This window comes from Macaca fascicularis, chromosome 12 (genome assembly GCF_037993035.2).
Source record: "Macaca fascicularis isolate 582-1 chromosome 12, T2T-MFA8v1.1".
In the NCBI taxonomy this organism is placed as follows: domain Eukaryota; kingdom Metazoa; phylum Chordata; class Mammalia; order Primates; family Cercopithecidae; genus Macaca; species Macaca fascicularis.
This window is the reverse complement of record NC_088386.1, coordinates 78313262-78334363: the sequence shown is the minus strand read 5'-3', so window position 1 is coordinate 78334363 and position 21102 is coordinate 78313262. Positions and strand designations below refer to the sequence as shown.

The window sequence follows — 21102 nt, the reverse complement described above, 5'->3', positions numbered from 1 at the left end:
AAAAAATACAGATGACCAAGGTAAGGACAGAGCATTTTAGAGAGAGGGGGTGGCATGTAAATAAGGATACATGTTCGGAGAACCTGGAGTACTCTGTTATACTGGAATCTAAGGTGTGAGGTGGACAATAGAGATAGAGCTCATATCAGATACCTGAAGTCAATGTATGCATATTGAGAAACTTAGTGAGCCAGAGAGGGAAATATTTTAGAAGATCACCAGGGCAGCACTGACAAAGGTAGACTGACAGTCTTGAACAACAAAGGCTTGAACTGTGTTGAACTGCTTGAACTGGGAATTTTTTTCTTCTAAGCAATTGCAGATGGAAAATATAATATTCATAGGATATGAAACCCTGCATACAACCCACTGTGAGGCCTGAGCATGAACAGATTTTGGTATGGAATGGGGGTTCCTGGAACCAATCCCCTGAGTATACCAAGGGAAGACTGTACTTAAAAGGCAAATATGGTTAAGTCTAGACAACAGATGATAAAGGGTTGAATAAACAGGTTAGCAGCAGAAATGAATAAGAAATGACATTTGAAAGACATTTAGGAGATAAAACTGACAGAATCTAGTGACTGCCTGGAAGGCAACAGAGTACTTGGGTGGGGAAGAGGAAATAGACAAGAGGGAGAAGAAAGAGAAGTTTCTGGCTTTTATGGTTAGTAGATGATGATGTCTACCAAGATAGAGAAGATGTTAGCTAAAAGCTTTAACAAAGAAAGAGGAAATCTACAATGATTATAATCATAGAAATATAATAGTTATTTTTAAATTCAGAGGAAACATTTAAGAAAAAAACCTAAAAATTATGTATTTACAATGTTTTATCTAATTACTAAACACGAACGTTGTTACAACTTATTTAAGACAGGTAAGACTCACCCTAGCCAAGAGCTCAAACTCTGGAGCAAAATTCTGGCAAGGTCCACACCAAGGAGCATAGAAATCAATCACCCAATGATTTTTCCCTTGTAGAACTTTTTCACTGAAAGTCTGAGGTGTTAGATCTGTGGATACTTGAGGTAAAAATCTGTGGCAAAGGATCAAAATCATTTTTCATTATATAAAACCAAAGCAAACATCTAAAATGTAGTAATATTGTAATACTTTCTAAGTTAAAAATGATGTCAAGGAATGGCAACGTAATAAAGTACAGTACCATCTTGGTTAATATAATCCTTTACTAAGTAATTTAAAAGGCTAGAACCTTAACCCATAGTAAATTTAACTATTGACATAAAAGGGGGGTAAATAGCATTGAATCTATTTTATACAATGATATACATTTTAATTACTCACCCTAGACCCCAGATTCTCAGGGAATAAGCATCCCTATTCCAACCATTGTAACTGCTGAGAGAAGAAAAAATGTTAGTTGTAAATAGGATTATCTATTATTGGATGTATTCAGAAAACAATCTTATTGTAGCAATTTAAAAAACAAGTTATACTGATTGATTTCATCTGGCATCTCTCTTCTCAGATATTCCTAGCTACAAATTCTGTTTACAAGGCCTCACAAATGTATTTTTCTCTAGTCTTGGTATCTTTGTGTCCCAGACAGCCCAGAATGTCTAGCTACCTACTGGACATCTCCTGTAGACCTATGGGAACTGCAAAACTCAGAATGTCCACGGTTTTAGTTTCTGAATCTTTATTCAAGTTATTACTGTCTGTTAAATTCCTACCAATTTTTAAAGACACATGTCAAAAACTACCTACAAAATGCAGCCTTTCATAATTTCCTCATAGTTGAGATCCTTTCCTCCCTTTAAATCCATGGTTCAATTTTACTTGTTTAATAACATTCATCATATGTACCTTACATTTGCGTTTTCTACCTGAAATACCACATGGTGTTGTGGAAACAGCATGGGTGCTGAGACAGACTTGGGTTCAAACCCCAGCTTCAACTTAACAACTGTGTGACTTGGGGAAGTTATCTAAGCCTTAGATAACTTATAGACCTTGGATTCTAAGGGCTGAGAATCACAGTTTACTTCTCTGTAATAGTAGGAAGGGCAGTAATTCCTAGTTCACAAAGTATATGTGAGGATTATTGGAAATAAGGTGAGTAAAGTATCTAATATAGTACCTGAAACCAAATAAGGACTTAATAAATGTTAGCTCTTCCTTTCCTTATCTTTTTGTCTAGATTATAAGTTTTATGCACATTGAGACTGTTCAGTACTCTCTTTTCATCTTCTGAAGTGCTCATTAACACACTATCTTTACGTACTAGGCTCCCAATAAGTATTTGTTGGGTTAACTTTTATTTTGTTCAGGTAACTTAACTGTTAAGTGTATAATTAAATAATTATAATACATGCCTTCAAATATGAGAGAATACTTACTGATACTGATAAGCTTTATTTGATTTTGGGGGAAAAAATCTTATCTCAGGGTATCTTTGAACATTTTCCTGGGCACAAAAAGAATGGTACTGTTGGCAATCTATACTGCCCACATTGATCAGTCCAGTTAATGTCTATAAAAGAAGAAACGGATTACCTCCATCACTTTTTACATATGTTTACAATAAAGAAACAAGCATTATATTATTATAGTGAAATAGTTATTATGTATCAGTGACTTTCACCCAGTAAAAATGGATAAGGGTTTAACATAAAATAGACCACTTATACTAATGAATTTGTAATCTAATTTTGTAATTAAGCACTTACTAAAATTATTGCAGATTAAACAATTTACTTCATTTACCTGTTACATGAGAAAAAACTATGTACTTCTAAAATTCAAAGTGCCAGAAACTAATGAAAGTCTTTGCAATATTTCAAAGAATTACTCTTTCCAATGAAAACAAGCATTATAGGTATCTAATATGTTATACTGACTCACACCTGAACTTAAAAATTGTATTGAAAAGAGCACAAAAATATGTAATCCTAAATGTTAAGATACTAGAAATCAGTTTAACTCAGATTTATTTTTTATCTTGTAAATAAATGTGAAGTAGTAATTGCATTTTCCATTCTGGTATTTAAGTAATTTGTTTCCAATCTTGTACAACTTAAAACATGGTGCCTATTTTCAGGAAATTTTCTAATACACATGCTGAAAGCTTTTTGTTTTCTTACTTTTAAGTCCTACAATATGTGAGGAAATGTTATCTTTAAGCTCTAAAAATAAAGCAGAAAAAAAATTAGAAAAAATTGAAACAAAAAGTTAGGTAAAGTTTTGGGTTGTTTTTGGCAACAATTTAGTTAAAAGCACCGGATATACTGGGCACGGTGGCTCATGTTTGTAATCCCAGCACTTGGAAAGGTAGAGGTAGGCAGACTACTTGAGGCCAGGAGTTCAGGACCAGCCTGGCCAATATGGCATAACCCTGTTTCTACTAAAAATACAAAAATTAGCTAGACGTGGTAGCACATGCCTGTAATCCCAGCTACGAGGGTGGCTGAGGTTGCAGTGAGTCAAGATTGCGCCACTGCACTCCAGAGTGAGACTGTACCTCGCTGACCAAAAGAAAAAAAAAAAAATGTGTACCAGATGCTATACACACAAAAGGGTAGGCTATGCCATTCACGTACCAGACAGAAACAGAGCTGGAATCAAAGTGGTATGATCAGAACTGTTATAAAGTAATAATTTAATTGTGGGTTCACTCACATCAGTTTCAAAATAATTCTGTTAACTAAACATTCTTAGTAAATGTTAAGATTAAAAATAAATGATTTTTACTATACCCGGGCCATTCTTTTCCATTCTGGCATTAAGACTTGACAAGGATGACACCACGGAGAATAGAAATCAACCATCCATACTTCGTTGTGTTTTCTTTGTGTAACTAGTTCATTGAAGGTGGTGGGTGTAAGGGAGACCACTGAAGGATTCATAAGATCCTGAAGAGAACATAGCTTCCATTATAACATGTATATAAAACACAGCTGTTCATATATTCCTGGAAAATCGTTGGTACAGGCTGAGTATCTCTTATCCAAAATACTTGGAAGTATTGTGAATTTTGAATTTTGGAATATTTGCATGTATCTTGGGGATGAAACCCAAGGCTAAACATGAAATTCAGACTTTGGAGCATTTCAGATTTAAGATTTTTGGATTAGGGGTGCTCAATCCGTGTATGTCCTTTAGAAAGTTCTCATTTTTGAGAAACTAAAAGATACTTAAGGATAGCTAAAAGAAATCTAATGTGAATTAACTTAAAAAATGAAAATAAAACTAACTTGGATTTTTTAAGTTTGGATTTTGCTCATCAGTTTTGTAAAAAATCAAGGTCTATTTTTCCTTTATCTCTACATATCACTAAAATGACAGGCAGGGAAAAGAGGTGATTTTAAGTTTCCGCGTGGATAATACAAAAGTTTCAAGGGCTGCCTGGATGTCTACAGAGGCCATAAAGTTTTGTTCTAGAACCAAGAATGACTGGCTTGAAAATGATTCTTTAATTACTAATGGAAAGCCTACTATCTCATTTTTCTGACATTCTGACTGGTGATACTACACCGTTCTACAGATTCTTTGCTCCAAATGATATTTTAACAAAGCTTCAGCCTACAACAATCAGGTAATACTAATGAAGAGGGTAGCTTCACTGGGAAACCACCACAAAACATTACGTTAGAGAAGGAGGAACAGATGAATAGGACAAGGTTGGAGGGTCATTAAATGGATAATAATAAACAAGAATTTTTCATTTTTTTCTAGGAGGCCCCTGTATTTCAGTCAATCAAGAGTGTTACTGAGAAGAAAAAAAAAAAAAAGATGCTGTAGATGCCGGACACTCATTTTCAGAGAAAACAGCACAAGGGGGTGACGAGGTGAAAGTATACTGCATATGTTCAATAAAGAATTGTGTCCATTGTTTATAAGGCACTGTACATACCAGGTAACAAGTAAAACACAGATTTACGTTGAGTTTAGTAACAGTAAAACATTAGAAAAATTCTTTAAAAATCATTTTGTCAGAAAATAGTTTGGGCATGGAAAGAAGAAATCCTATTAAACAATATGAAATATTCATACAGGGTGTAACATATAAAAAGACAAATTTCTAGCCACATAGTCTATAGTTTGAAATACCTCTATGAACTCCAAGATTTGTTCAGCAGAGTGATGTCCTTCATACTCATGAATGTTGGACTGGTTGAATACCACTGTTGTTGGATAAGCCTGAATGTTATACTGATAGGAAGGAGAATACAAATTAAAGATTTTATAGATTTCACCTATTTGTTACAAATTTATAACAAGTTTGCCTCTAACAGGATTTTAAAAACCCATTTCTAAATTGCTGGTGACAAAAATTTTAGTCTCACCAAATTTAGCAAAGCACTCATGGCAATGAATACTGCTAAATACTGATGAATACCTGATCCTTATTTATAGCTGCTCCATTAGCCATGAAAACCATAGACATTGAAACATTGAGAAATCGACATGGTAATTACACGAATGGTCCCTTTTTACTCTCCTGAACCAAGATAAGAAGAGGCTATAAAGAACAGGCTGTATCTCTAGCTTGAGTCTTTTTTTAAACCATAATAAATACTTTTTCTACAAATGATGATGATCAGGAAATAACATAGCAAGAATAAAGACACAAATAATTAGGGGGTACATGATTATATTTTAGGTTAAAGAATTATGAATCATGCCCTATGAATGTAATCACTTTGTATTCTTTCTTCAAGATAGCCTTTATAGAAGGAAATGCTTAATTTCCTTCTCAGAAATAAAATGGGCACCAGCCTAGGAAGCATCTCTCTCAAGCTCTTATTTTTACTTTTTAAGTTATAAAGAGATGCCTGTCTATAGATTTGCTGTAGCTAAACTTTGTACTCTTAAAGTTTTAAGTACTCATTAGCAAATTGGAATCTTTGACCAGGATTCAAAATAATTTTTGAAAAAACAATGGAAACATTTATATTAGTCTTGAAAAATGTGTGCAAATTCAAATAATTCATTGATTAACAAAGCGATTACAGCTGAAATTTAATGTGTTTACTATGTGTTGAGCATTATTTTAGCATTTAACATGTAGTTTCTCATTTATTCTTCACAACAATTCTACTTAGTTGCTAAAATTATAAAACCCACTGTATAGATTAGGAAACTAAGCTACTGAGAGGCTAAGTAACTTGGTCAAGGTCAACCAATTAGTGAGTGGCAACTAATTGGTGAGTGTGAATTTTGGCCTCTATTCCAGGTAAATCGGATATCAGTTTTAAACGCTTACACTGAACTCACATTTGTTTAACGAGCTAAGATGGAAAGTAGAAAAACTGAAGGAATTAAAATTAAGATAATTATTGTTTACCACATTAATTTTGTATCTTTGGCATTTCACAGATAAAACATTCAAAACCAAAGGCCTTATTCATTTCCTTTTATAAAAATGTATTTTAAAGAAATTTCTACAGGCATGTGCCACTGCTGCTGGCTTAAACTTCTATGATGTTCTAAAAATGTATGGCTTTCTTTTGTTTTCCTTCCTCTTCCCATTTCTTTTTTCCCTTTATCTTTTCTCCATCTAGTTTAACTTTTTTTATGAGTTATTTAAAACATTCACAAAAGTAGAGAGCAACAAACTCTCGCGTATTCATATAGCTACAATAATCACTGACTCATGGCTTTTTATTTCACTTATACTCCCTTTCTAGTCTACTCCTAAGATTATTTTAAAGCAAATTTCAGATGATCTGTAATTTCATCCACAAATATTTCAGTATATTTAAAATGTAAGGACTCCCCTCCATATAACCATAGTATCAGTTTTGTTGTCAAAAATTAACAATAATTACCTGAAATCATCAGATATCTTGTCAGTGTTCACATTTCCTCAATTATCTTTCTTTGCACTTGGTTTGTTTAAATTGCATCCAAACAAAGTCTAAATGTTGTATTTGACTGACAGTCTGTTAAGTCTCTTTAATCTCTCCTCCACTATATACAATGTATTTGACCAATAAACTGGGTGTTTGTCCTGTAAAGTTCTCCACATACTGGAAATTATAGATTTCATATCCATGGTGTCACTTAATATGCTCTCTTGTCATTCGATTTCCTATAGACTAATAGATCTGGAGATAGATCTACTATAGGATGGATTTTTTTTTTTTTTTTTTTTGCCAAGAGTATTTTATAGGTGATATTATGTACTTTCATTCTACGGTACATAATTTCTAGTTTTTCCTGCAACTGAGGAGTGAATATTTACCTGAGAAAATATTTTCATTTAAACAAAGATTTCAAAAGGCTTGTTCATTGTTTTAACTTCCTTCCAGCAAATATACTTAGAAGTATGAGGAAAGCCAAAGGAAAAAAATTATAAAATGTCAAAAATATTAAATAAATATAACAATCTTAAATAACTGGAAAATCATATAAGCATTTTATCAAGTTAATGAAAACAGCTGCCTGAATTTGATAAATAAGACCTTATTTACATTCAATCCACTGATTAGCTATTCATGGTTTAATCCAATCATATTTGATACCATTTTCTAAAAAAATTATTTGATTAAATAATTTGTTACTACTCTAAATAGAAGATGTATTATTTCTAAGTTATTTTATTGTTTTAATAATAAACAGCCCAAAGGTCTCCATTTTATAAAATTAATTAGAATAATTTTTGATACTTTGCCTTACCATGTTACAGAGTCCCTCATGAACTGTACAATCTAGTGTACCAAACTTAAGCTGACCATAAAGAAGATTTGATGCTCTTCGTAACTCTGGTAGTAAAGCTCGACATGGTGGACACCACTAGGGAAGAAAAAATATTCATAAGCACCGAGCCAAATGACACAAACCGCACCCCCCCATCATTTCTGCAACAAGTAATATGCTAAGTAACACATACTGTATTTAGTGGCAAACCTTCCCTGGAGGGGTAATTACATTAGCACTCATTTAGAAGCAATGTACATTAGTGGCCACAATGGATGACACAGTTCTAGTACTAATGATTCAAAGTTATCTAGAAAATGTCTTTTTGCCATAACAGGAGAAAATCTGACAATGTTAGAATTTGACAGACAAAAATAACTTACAGGGGCAAAGAAATCAACAAGCCATGGTTCTTTGTCATTGGCAGGAAAATTTTGAGGTCCAAGTGTGGTAACATGAGAATTCACACTTTCTTTGGCAAAAGCAAGTATATCATATAGAATCTTCTTTCCTTTCAAAGTGAATGAGAGAAATTAAAATCCAAATTCTGCTTTTTGTACGCACAGAAACATTTCAAAGTTTTTACACTCAAAATATTAAAGAAGATAAATTATGAACAAACTGATTTTGGTGAGGTTTTAGTGTTCTGTATACTATACAGGGCTTAGCTCTGATAGGAGTACCCTTTTCTTGCACACTCTTCTGTTTCCTGGACTAAAAATGTCAAAATTGGCCAGGCGCGCTGGCTCACGCCTGCAATCCCAGCACTTGGGAGGCCAAGGCAGACAGATCACAAGGTCACGAGATTGAGACCATCCTGGCTAACACAGTGAAACCCTGTCTCTACTAAAAATACAAAAAATTAGCCAGGCATGGTGGCGTGTGCCTGTAGTCCCAGCTACTCGGAAGGCTGAGGCAGGAGAATTACTTGAACCTGGGAGGTGGAGGTTGCAGTGAGCAGAGATCTTGCCACTGCACTCCAGCCTGGTGAGAGTGAGACTCCATCTCAAAAAAAAAAAAAAAAAAAAAAAAAGTCAAAATCTTTTTGAAATGTTCCCTCATCTTCAGAGGTAGAATAATGACTTTTTTATAGGGTTCTTTATTTACGCTTACTTCGGTGATTATTATGGCCTAACTCCTAAATCGTTTTCTACAACCTAGACTTCTCTTAGGAATTCAAAACCCGTGTTACCAACTTCCCAGTGAAAAATTTGTACTTGGATATCACGTAAACACATCAAACACAATACAGTCCTGAATAATGATATTTCAGGCAATGGTGGACCACCTATATGATGGGGTCCCATAAGATTATAATGGAGCTGAAAAATTCCTATGGCTCAGTGATGGTGTTGCTGTTGTAACTCTGCAGTGCAACACATTACCCCTTTTCTATATTTAGATACATTTAGACACACAAACTCTTACCACTGTTACAGTTGCTTATGATATTCAGTACACTGTAACACATTGTACAGATCTGTAGCCTAGGAGCAATAGGCTATACTGTATAGCCTAGATGTGTAGTGGATTATGCCATCTAGTGTTTTTAAAGTACGCTCTCTGATGTTTGCACAACCATGAAATCACCTAACCACACATTTCTCAGAAGACGTCTCTGTCGTTGACACATGGCCATATATTCAAATTAAGGCTGTGTTATTTTCCTCCAAACCTGCTCCTTTTCTCACCATCCTTATCTTGGCAATAACATAATTATCCACTAGCTGGCTAAATATAATTCCCCAGAGTAAGCCTTGACTTTTTTCTCTGCCCTGTATCATAGTAATTCTATCCATTCCATTCTTACCATTTCCAACCCATTGCTACTGCCTGAACTCAGTCTGGCCTACTGTAATAACCTGGCTAGTGTTTCTTCACTCAGCCTTCCTTAACTAATCCATATTCTACATTGCTACCACAGTCCACTTACACTGAATAGTACAATCACTGAACTGCAATTTCGTCAAGACAGAAACATAGGTATTATCCTTGACTCTCTCTCTCTCGACCTCCCACTCATCTCAACAGTCAACAAGTAATACTGATTTTGCATTCTTGGTCTTTTACAAATCTACTTCTCTTCATCTCTGTTACTATCAGAGAAGCTAGCTACCATATTGAGAGCAGCCCCACAAAAGACCACATGATGAGGAACTGAGGCCTCTGCCAACAGCCAGTGAGGAACTTAGGCCTCCTGCCATATGAGGCCTCCTGACCATCGCAGGAGTAAGCTTGGAACCAGACCCTGTAGCTAGTCTAGCCTTCAGAGGACCAGAGCCCTTGTGTATTTTGAATGCAACCTCATGAGAAAATCCATGTCTGGAACTACCCAGCTAAACTGTTCTCAGATTCCTGACCACCAAAAACTGTGAATTAATACATGTTTGTTTTAAACCACTGAGTTTTGGGGTAATTTACTACTAAGCAATAGACAATAAATACTTCCCACTGCAAACATTTTTAAAAACCTGTCCATAAAAAAAAAAATGTCCATTTATTTGTCTGTTTTCCCTAATAGCCCACAATGTTCTTTGTATTAGAGATTACTAATTATAGTTCACATTTTTTCCTATTCTTCAGTACTGTACCTGGTACATGTAGATGCTCAATAACTATTTTAATCTAAACAATGTAAGTTCTATTACAAAGTTTGTAAGAGCACATAAAAGGAAGTGCTTAGAGATTCACAATGTATTTCCCAGGGAAGAAGCTGCTTTAAGTTTTGAAGGGCAATTTGGTGTTTGCTAAATATCCTGTGGAACAGGAAGGCGTGATTACAATGCAGGAGGAAAAATCATGTGTGAAGGCACCTAGAGGAGTGAAAGAATATGGCATTCACAAGGATCCAAAGGTAGCTGGAGCTAAGACTATCTGGAGGGGCAGCAGTGGGAATTAAGATTGGAAAAACTGGCGGAGCCAGACTGTAAACATATCCCATTCACTGAACAAACATTTCCTGAGTTCTTACTATGTGCCAGGCACCACTCTAGGTGCTGGAGATAGAGCAGTGAGCAAAACAGACAAGATTATTGCTTCTATGCTAAGGAATCTGAAGCTTATGCTATAAGAAATCAGGAAAGTCAAGGCGGAAAAGTGACACAAGAATGGAATGGACAATAACTGCAAACAAAACAAAGAATCGATTGTAAGGAAGAGAGGCTAGGAGATAAGCAACCCTCCTAGAGGATATTATTATAATAGATGAAGGAGATAATGGGCCTAAAACAAAGCAGTAAGCACAGAGAAGAGGGATGTCTGATAACTATTTGAGAGATAAAAAATAATATAATTCTATTATTCAAACTTAGTCATTTCTAGCACTTTTAGTGCATGATGTATAGTTTAAACCTAGGTTTTGCAGTCAGTCAAATTTTGATTCAAAATCTACCATGGCTAGTTTCCAGTTGTCTGTCATAGGGCAAGTTACTTAACCTTTCTGAGTCTCCATTTTCTCCTTCACTGGGCTGTTGTAAAGATAAAAATGAATCACGTATGCGAGGCTTTTGGCAGAATGTCTGACTTGTAGAAAGCAGTGAATAAACAGTAGTTACTGTGAGGGTTATCTTACCCTATACCTTTGCTCACAAAGTTCCTCCAGCCTAGAGGTCTCACTTCTTTTTCCCCTATAGTTGCTTGGGGAAAGTGAGTACTTTATGCTCAATTCAAATACCACTTCTTGACCTCTACTATGCAGAAGTCTATTTTATCTTGTTGTAGTTAATATATAATGACCATTAAGGTATTTTTTATGTTTTCTTATGGATCTCCCCCCTCCGTTCCCTACTACACTATTTTAAACTTCTTGAAGGAGTTCATGTCTTACAAATTTATATCCTCAACATTGAAAGCAGTGCTAGGTGCTAACGGGCATTTCATCGGTATGTGTTATTCACTTAACTGTGTGATAGTTGGTAGTCTGTGTCTTTCTTTTGCTACATTTGACTTCTTTCAGGACAAGAACTCTGCTGTAGTCCGAACTCTTGGAGTTGAGACTGCACTCACATAAATGCAGAGCTAAAGTCCCAAATAAGCTGAAATAAAATTATAAATGCAAGAAAGATAACAAGGCAGTTAATCAGAAGTCTAGTGGGAGAAAAACCAAAAAGAATGTCTGGAAATTGCCTATAATGGCTGAGATGATACACATGGCAAGCTGGAATATAAACTGCAGGTGTTGCTTACTTTTGCCAACAAGCAGGACTTGAATTTCTCACTAGCTTGACTTATCACCAGAAACCCTGATCAAAATATTGAATAGAGAAAAGGCATTTATGTTAAAAAGAAGAGTAAAGAGAATAAAATGACTACATATAATTCAAAATATCTGTCCTCATATTTACTGAGAAAAGTTATTTACAATAAGCAAGTCCATACAAAATAAATTTAAAAAGCACAATTAGAAAACCTCTATATGAAAATGAAGCTACATTTTTAATCATGTTTTCTATTCTTACCATGATGAATTTCATATTCTTTGGTTCCTTGTCCTTTAAATACTGCTAGAGATGGCTGAAAAACATAGAGATTACTACAGATGTCTGGTGCAGAGGAACAGTCAAACCTGCCAACCTAAAGGAGAAAAAGAAGGTCAAATTTGATAAAAATAGTCTTACCCATTTGATTTGTAAATATTCATGATAATCCAAAAATGGCATTGCCCTAATGACACAGTTTTTAAACAGAAGCTAACAGGCTATGAAAATAAGAGACAGAAATAATTCATTTATATTTAATAATAAGACTCAATTTAGTTAAAAAATGCTTCCTAGAGAGTTAACAAAAACCTGAGGAAATTCCCAAGAAAATATGAAGTTATTCCAGAAACCTACTTTCTGAAGATGTAGAGAATGTTTATATAATCTTGAGATAGAGGAGAGATCATTTTCAGAAGCAGAAATAATGAAGAAAAAGGTTAATGTTTTCAAACTGTGTGAAAAAGAAGAACCTAAGCACAACAGCCAAATGATAAACCGGGAACAAATTCGTGGCATTTAAGACAGAAGATCCATTAAGAAACAAGATAGGCCAGGTGCGCTGGCTCATGCTTGTAATCCCAGCACTTTGGGAGGCTGAGGTGGGTGAATCGCCTGAGGTCAGGAGTTTGAGATCAGCCTGACCAACATGGTGAAACCATGTCTCTACTAAAAATACAAAAAGTAGCCAGGTGTGGTGGCTTGCGCCTGTATTCCCAGCTACTTGGGAGGCTGAGGCAGGAAAACTGCTTGAATCCGGGAGGCGGAGGTTGCAGGGAGCCTAGATCACACCAATGCACTCCAGCCTGGCTGACAGAGCAACACTACATCACATCAACAAAAACAAACAAAACTGGACAAACATCCCATCAGAAAAAAGAAAATAGGCCACAGATACAAAGAGAAAATTAACTGGAGAAAAATTATGATCTGTTAATAATCAGGAAAAAGTATTTTTCCCCCAACCAGTAGAAAGCAACTAAATGAAAGTGAATATTGTTAACATATCACTTGTGGCCTATTGGAATTGTGAAGATTATGAAGAATGAGAGTACCATGGTGGGCACAGTATGGAGAAATGGCCACCCATGTGCTGTCAGTGAGATTATAAACTGATAAAACTTTCTGGAGGACTCTAGTAATGAGAATAAAAACCATTTAAGAAAACATAACCTTGAGTTGAAAATTTCCCATATGGCCAGGTGTGGTGGTTCATGTCTGTAATCCCAGCACTTTGGGAGGCTGAGGTGGGCGGATCACCTGAGATCAGGAATTCAAGACCAGCTTGGCTAACATGGAGAAACCCAGTCTCTACTAAAAGTACAAAAATTAGCCGGACTTGGTGACATGCGCCTGTAGTCCCAGCTACTCAGGAGGGAATCACTGGAACCCGGAATCACTTGAACCGTGAGGCCGAGGTTGCAGTGAGTCAAGAGCATGCCACTGCACTCCAGCCTGGGTGACAGAATGACTCTGTCTCAAAATAAAAAAAAGAAAACAAAATTTCCCACACTAAAGATAAGATCTGCATAATTTGATATAAAAAATAAAGGAAACGACATAAAATCAGTAAGAGAAGATTTGCTAAACAATTATGGCATAGCCATATAGTAAGCCACTATGTAGCCTTTAGGGAATAATGAGGATATACATGTGTACATGGATATAGAGATTTTATATACATATAAATATATATGCATTTTTGCAAGTCTGTGAAAAAGTTTACGATATTGCTGAATGACAAAAGTTAACAAAAAAAGTATACAGTGAATTCATTTTGATTAAAACGCAGACATATACATTTGCATGTGTAGGTCTATTACAAAGGCCATTACAATATGTATGCATGTGCACACATATACATATGCCTACATACGCATATGGGCACTCACCAAATGTTTAAATGGTAATACAGTAAATACTTAGCAGGGTTATGAACAATGTTAAGAGTATGGGTGATGTTTTTAGATAATTACTTCATTTTTGTACTTATTTATTGTCCTGATTTTTAAACAATGACCGAGAATTACTTATATAAAGAAATAAGAATTTTTAAAAGGGAAAGATAACTTCCTATAGTATGCATTCCAGAAAAATTGTATGATACAGGTTTATCAAATGCTGAAATAAATGGAAATTAGCCACTTTCAGATTACATATAAACTTTTAATAAAAAAGAGGAAAAAGAAAGCACAAATCAAGACCAAAAACACTTATAGGCTTCTTATAATTTCAAATAAGACTTTTTATGTAATTTAAAATTTAATTACTATATGTGTTAAATTTAAAGTACACCAGCAGAAGGCTAGGCAGAATACATTTTTCTTACTTGAATATGATCATTTTTAAGTAAAGTTTTTAGTTTTTTCAACTCATGATCATTTGAATTTTCATTTTTTCCAAAATGAAAAAATAAGAGCCACCGATGATGAGCCAAACGATCCTAAAAGTGATAAAGAAAGGACATGTCAGAGATGGGAAATTCTCAAGGTTGTAATCTTCATTTCTATGACTTGAAGTTAGTTTTACCTCCCCTACCCATTATTTCAAAATACTGTCTAAAATTCGGACCCACTCATTCTCTTATTTTGTAGTTTACTTACAATAATGCTATGTAAAATAAACAAATATTCCAGAAGGGTTAGCCACTAAATTATAAAATCTTAAAGTAGATGACTGCCAAAAACAAATACATGATTTTAACAGCATATAGCTAAAAAGTTGGGTGGCAAAGTTGTCAGTTTTTCAGGCTTAACACATAAGATCTGGTAGTGATACAGACTTCAAAAGATCCGTATCAAAAGATCCGTGGTTAGGAAGTATTTCATTTTGTGCAAAAGTAACTGTGGTTTTTGCCAGTACTTTTAAATGGCAAAAACTTCAATTACTTTTGCATCAACCTAATAGAAAAAAAATGATTCTACCACAAGCAATATTTCTCAGCATTCTATCCATAAACTGAATACTTCTTCTTAGTAATCAATATAATCTGTTCTGTAAGCAAGAACAAAAAGTTACGAATCAGATCCAAAGTTGCTGTGATTAAAATTCTGCCTTTTCTCATGCTCCTTTTGAAGGCCACCTTCAGGACTGGGTAGGTTTTCCATAACTACAGATCTATCCTGAATTAGCAACACCAGAACTCCAATTATAATTTAACCTACAAATGACTAATATATAATCCTTTGAAACTGCTACTTTCAATTCTCTCTAGAGATGAATAAAACAAATGCTGATTTTAAAATGTTAAGACTTGAAATGTTACCAACGTTCATTGCTATTTATCATTATTAATAAAAACATTACCTCTAGTGTGTTTGCCGAAAGTAGTTCAAAATCTGGAAGATTATGTATTACTTCCAAATATATTTCTTTAGCATCCAATGAGTTAAGAAACTAGAAAAAGAAAATCACATTGTAATCTTTTTGAATAAATATTCATTATATTTGATATCTTTCTTTTGTTTTTTCAATTTCCAATGTAGTATTTTTAGGAAAATGATTATAGAAGGTAAACAGTTTTTCAAACAATTCCAAATGTCTTTTTTCAAAAACAAAAAAGTGTATTTTGGCAATTATCAAAAATATTATATAATGAGGCTGTTTCTTGAATAGTGATATACAATAAATTCCATTATAAGGTGTTGCATTAACTGGAATTTTTAATTAATTATGCTGTGTATTCTAAAAAAATCCTCAGAATAATCCTGAGTGACCTCTCAATCATCAAGAAAAACATTATGTTTAGCTTAATTTTAATGCTAACCATGTTTTACAGAATGCCAATGCTTTACACATTCACTTAAGAATTTTTATTACACTAGAAGAAGAAGAATAGATTATCGAAGACACTTCTTTCCCCAACGAATAATCAAGATTAATTAAGAGGAACTTAAAACTGGAAAATTGGAATGGATCTTATTGCTCATTATAGAGGTTTTCATCTAAAAACCAAACCACTTAGGAATTTTTAGAGTAAAATATAATGATACAGATCTTATCTTAAACTTGTTTTAGGCCTGAGTCTCTTATTTAAAACACAAATGAGTATAAAAGGCCCTTCTAACAAATCTCCTTTATTTCTGTCAATATTTTATCCTCAGCATACTTTTTTTTGTCATAGAACTCTCTCTCCCTGCTGGTCTGATTCTCTCAATGAAGCAGCTGTTATTATAAAGAATGCAGCAATGGTTATATCAAGAAAATGTATATGAAAGGTGACAAAACAGAGTTTAATATATGTCTTTAATTATGAACCATCTATGTTTAACAGTTTAAGTATTCCTTAAACTCATTAAAAACTTGTACGAACAATCATGGAATCCACAGCTTAATCATGCTAGGCATGAGAACAAACATATGGCTAAAAACAATAGGTACAACATAAAAATAAAAATTCAGGTTTTTTTCTAAGATTCTTTCCTTAAAACTTAAAAAAAAAAATCTATAGCATAAACATTCCTAGAGGTCTATATGAAATAGCTCTGCTACCAAAGAGCTTAAAATGCCAAAACAAATCTTTCACGCCTCAGTTCTACAGCTTATTCACTTTAGTCCTATTCACTATGAAGATTTTACTAAAATGCCTATTACACAGCCTATATAAACTTGCAGTGATTAATCTACTAGAACCTCATTATAAACCTGTTTCTGTTAGAGGAGAATTTGATATTTATACCTATAAAGGACTGCTGTCTTATCTAGCCTCTAATTCCACCAACCATATATATTTAGCTGGCATACTGTTTCATATTTCAAAACCTGAATGCTTTTGGAAGGGATAAGTAGTGTTTAATTCACCATTCCCTGTTATTACATTTCCAGAGTCATTCATTCCTGTTTCCTGTCTTTGACCTTGCAATTTTCTATCATGAAGCCCAGAGACTATAATACTGAAGGCAAGAGGCTCTATTGTTGGACAGGGTGTAGGCAATCCTTGGGGACTGATGGCACAGAATAAACTAGCACAACTTTTCTGGAGGGCAATCTGGCAATACCAATTGAGTTTAAAATGGCCACAGCACTCCCATTCTAAAAAGATAACTAAAAAAGTGCACAAGGATAAATACACAAGATTGCTCATTACAACATTGCTTATAATCTTAAGAAAGTAGAAACACACACCAAGAAAGAACTGATTAAACTAAGTATGTCACATGTAGTCAATGACTTACCACCCAGGTATCATTAATTACTTCAAGGATAATGTATACATATTCATTCATAAAATAATAAAGTATGCATATAAAATGTATATTTTTAAATAAGAAAGTATTTTCCTGATACACTGAGTGAAAAAAACTAGATTACAAAATAGAATCTACTATATTATCCCATTTATGAAAAATTACATATCTGTATCCATCCATCCATTTTACGCATATAAACACATTTTAAAGATAGAGCCATAGATTTTCTTGATGAATTCGTTATAAGGTATGAGAAAAAGAGAAATCAAGAATAACGGGCAAGAAATCAAGAATATTCAGGGCATTTGGCCTGAATAATAAAGGACAGTTTTCATCAAATAATATGGGAAAAATCTGGATGAAGCAGATTTATGGGGGGATATTGGGAATATGGTTATAGGCATTTAAATATGAGACACAGACTAATATCCCAAGGGAGATACTGAATGAGCAGTGATATATACGTATGTACATACATACATATAAATACAGAAGCGCACATGCACACATCCACACACATATATATAGGTGCATGTGTATAATATATCTGGAGCGGAAAACAGAGATTTCAGCCACAGATATAAACTAGAGAATTGCTGGCACAAAGTCATAATTGCGTATATATGTCAGTAGAGATCTGGATGGGTATTTACCAAGATTTGATGGTGGCTGTCTATTAGTGATTTGGTTTTAGGGAATTTTGCATCTTCTTTATACAGCTTTGTGCCATATGTGAATTTCTGAAAAGAGTATATGTTATCTTTATCAACATCTAAAAAAACAGAATTAAAATACAGAGAGAAAACTAAAGGAGATTTGTCTTATCAGAGTCCTTATTTTCTTTTGGGATTACATAGTGACCCATCCAATATCCCACTATTTATCTCAGTTCCTTGACAACTAGATTGAGCCTCAGTTTCCTCATTCAAACTTAGGGAGGTATGCCACATTAGTAGATGTGAAAACTGAGTTTACACCAGAATCCCATGGGGTACTTTAGAAAAAATACTTAGGCCCCAGCCAAAACTACCACTGATCTATATTTTTAACATTAGAAAATAAACAATTAGGCTGGGAGTGGTGACTCATGCCTGTAATCCCAGCTCTCTGGGAGGCCGAGGTGGGCAGATCACCTGAGGTCAGGAGTTCAAGACCAGCCTGCCCAACATGGTGAAACCCTGTCTCTACTAAAAGTACAAAAATTAGCCAGGTGTGGTGGTGGGTGCCTGTAATCCCAGCTACTCAGAAGGGTGAGGCAGAAGAATCACTTGAACCTGGGAGGCAGAGGTTGCACTGAGCTGAGATTGTGTCACCGCACTACAGAGTGGGTGACAAGAGTGAGACTCCGTCTCAAAAAAGAGAAAATAAACAATTAAATCAAAAACAATGAAAACTCATGGCATAAATGCTCTTTCATATAACCTAGGAATGTACTCCATACTTTTGGGGTTTAAAAATATAATGGTTTTAAATGTAAGGTAATTTTAAACGTAAAGATGTAATGACTTTAAATGAAATGTAATCTTCAGCTTAAAAATAATCCTTAAATTTTATAATCTGAAGCATGTATTAAAAAGAATCTCAGAAATTAAATATCTGTTCTAAATAAGGGTTCCACAAGATAATATAAATTGTTCATTTCTTTGCTCACTGCTTACAAAAATAATATATTATTTTTGAGTGCATTTGTATATTATATGTAAAGGAATTAGTTTAAAGTGATTCATACCAAAATGCTGTTTTTCTCTCTGTTATTTAAAGTGGCTCCAGGAGGAAAATAAGCAGTAGTACTTGTTGTAATATCTAAGCTTTTACAAAGGTTATCCTGGGTGGCACAGTCCATCCATCCTACATTAACAAGACCATCCTAAAATGGAAAAGAAACAGAAAACAAACCATGTTGTAAATAGGAGGCAAAAAGTTAAAGGGATTTAGACCTTTACTTAGCTAAAAACACAATCTTTCTACCACAAAATTAAAACTTCATGCCTTAGTTCTACAGCAAAGTTAAGTAGATTTCTAATATTATTAGAAATATTGGAAAGTAGACAATATTTCCAATATTATAAATTACTTAATAAACTTAGAAATATTAAGTGCAAAAAATGGTACTTAGTAACTTGAGAAATGTTTTTTCCCTAATAGTGGAAATCTACTTTTTATAATTATTTCTACGAATCCACAAAAAACTACATTTACAATTTTTATAGAAAGTGAGCTGTCCAATAGTCTTTCAGGTTAAAGAAAATAAACCAAACTACTGTTTAAGACTTTTCATTATGGCTATCCTTTTAATAATTATACAGTTTATGAGACATTCTCTGTATGTGTCTATAATGTGCATTTAAATTAGTATCTTCCCAGTTTTCATTTACAGCGGCTAAGCTAATCCTTTAGTGAGCTCCAAAATCCTATATGAAAAGTACATTTCTCAGAACCTTAAGTTACTGAAAAAATTTTTTGGACTGGGCAAGTTAGTAAACAAATAGAGTTCTAACATACATTCAACTGGGATCTTGGAAAGATAAGGGAGAATAAGACAGAAACAAGTGAAATAACAGCTGACAGGTTTCCACAACTGATGAAAGATATTAACACAGCTATAGTGATAAAGAAGTCCAGTTAATCTCAATCAGTATAAATAAGAAACTCAGACCTATGTACATCATAATGAAACTTCAGAAAAATCACAAACAATTAAAAGCTAAGAAAGAATAGATCTTGATGTAGGTGGTATTACATGGGAGCATATATATGTAAAAATTAAGTTGTACACTTAAGATGTATTCACTTAACTGCATTTAAGATAGAACTTAGAAAAAGTATTTGATTAAAATATGTAACAGCAAAGTTTCAGCGGTAGTAAAATAATTTGTTTAGTACTCTTGCGTTAGGTAACAAATGAGTAAGTCAGGATACATGTACAAAATTTCTAGGGTACCCATTAAATGAACAATAAAAGAATGGGTAACTAAAGATCTAGTAGAGATGGGAAATGAAATTTTAAAAATCACTTGATTAATCCAAAAGAAGCAAAAAGGAAAAAGGACTAGAAAACAGGTAGGACAGATATAAAACTAACAAGATGGTAAGTATAAAGCCAACTATGTCAGGAATAATATTAAATATAAATGGACTAAAATAAAGAATGGCAACTAGATAAATACAAAACCTAATTACATGCTGATTGCAGGCTAATAAATATAAGGATACAGTAAGGCTGACAGTAAAAAATGGAAAAATGCCAACATTAAACAAAAGAAAGCTGGTGTAGCTATATTAGTATCAGTCAAGGTAGACTTGGAGGCAAAAGGCATGAAAGGAGATAAAGAGGGTTATTTCATCAGGTTAGAGATTCAAATCACCAAGAAAACATACAATTCTAAATTAATATCTACCTAATAACAAAGCATCAAAATGAATAAAAATTGACAGAAAACAAAGGAAATAGAAATATCCACAAAGTAGTAGAGGATATTAAGACACTTCTCTGTTATTGACAGAATAGGCAGACAATAAAATTATTAAGATCTAGAGGATTTGATCAACATAGCTAACAAATTGGACCCAACTGATTTTATAGAAATGTGCACCTATGAATTACAGGATTCATTTTCAAATGCACATGAAACATTTTATAAAAATTTACCACATATTGGGCCATGAAAAAAGCCTAACCACTTAAAAAAACTGAATCCATGTTCATTATCCACGGTAGAATTAAGCTAGCCAAAAAATAACAACAGTACTTTTAAAAATACCCTTTATGATTG

The 21102-nt window shown here is 33.9% G+C and overlaps 1 protein-coding gene across 2 annotated transcripts in view; it reads right to left on the bottom strand.

Moving 5' to 3' along the window:
* Positions 1-21102, bottom strand: part of DNAJC10 (DnaJ heat shock protein family (Hsp40) member C10) — a 54185-nt gene that overhangs the window by 14170 nt on the left and 18913 nt on the right. For both annotated transcript variants that reach the window (XM_045367352.2, XM_065525731.1), the window contains 11 exons: positions 19059-19196; positions 15447-15536; positions 14470-14583; positions 12123-12237; positions 8049-8176; positions 7645-7761; positions 5074-5175; positions 3720-3875; positions 2364-2497; positions 1309-1362; positions 892-1039 (listed from right to left, as the gene is read on the bottom strand). In XM_045367352.2, the coding sequence (XP_045223287.1) occupies positions 892-1039; positions 1309-1362; positions 2364-2497; positions 3720-3875; positions 5074-5175; positions 7645-7761; positions 8049-8176; positions 12123-12237; positions 14470-14583; positions 15447-15536; positions 19059-19196 (1296 nt within the window). The remainder of the gene's footprint in view (positions 1-891; positions 1040-1308; positions 1363-2363; positions 2498-3719; positions 3876-5073; positions 5176-7644; positions 7762-8048; positions 8177-12122; positions 12238-14469; positions 14584-15446; positions 15537-19058; positions 19197-21102) is intronic.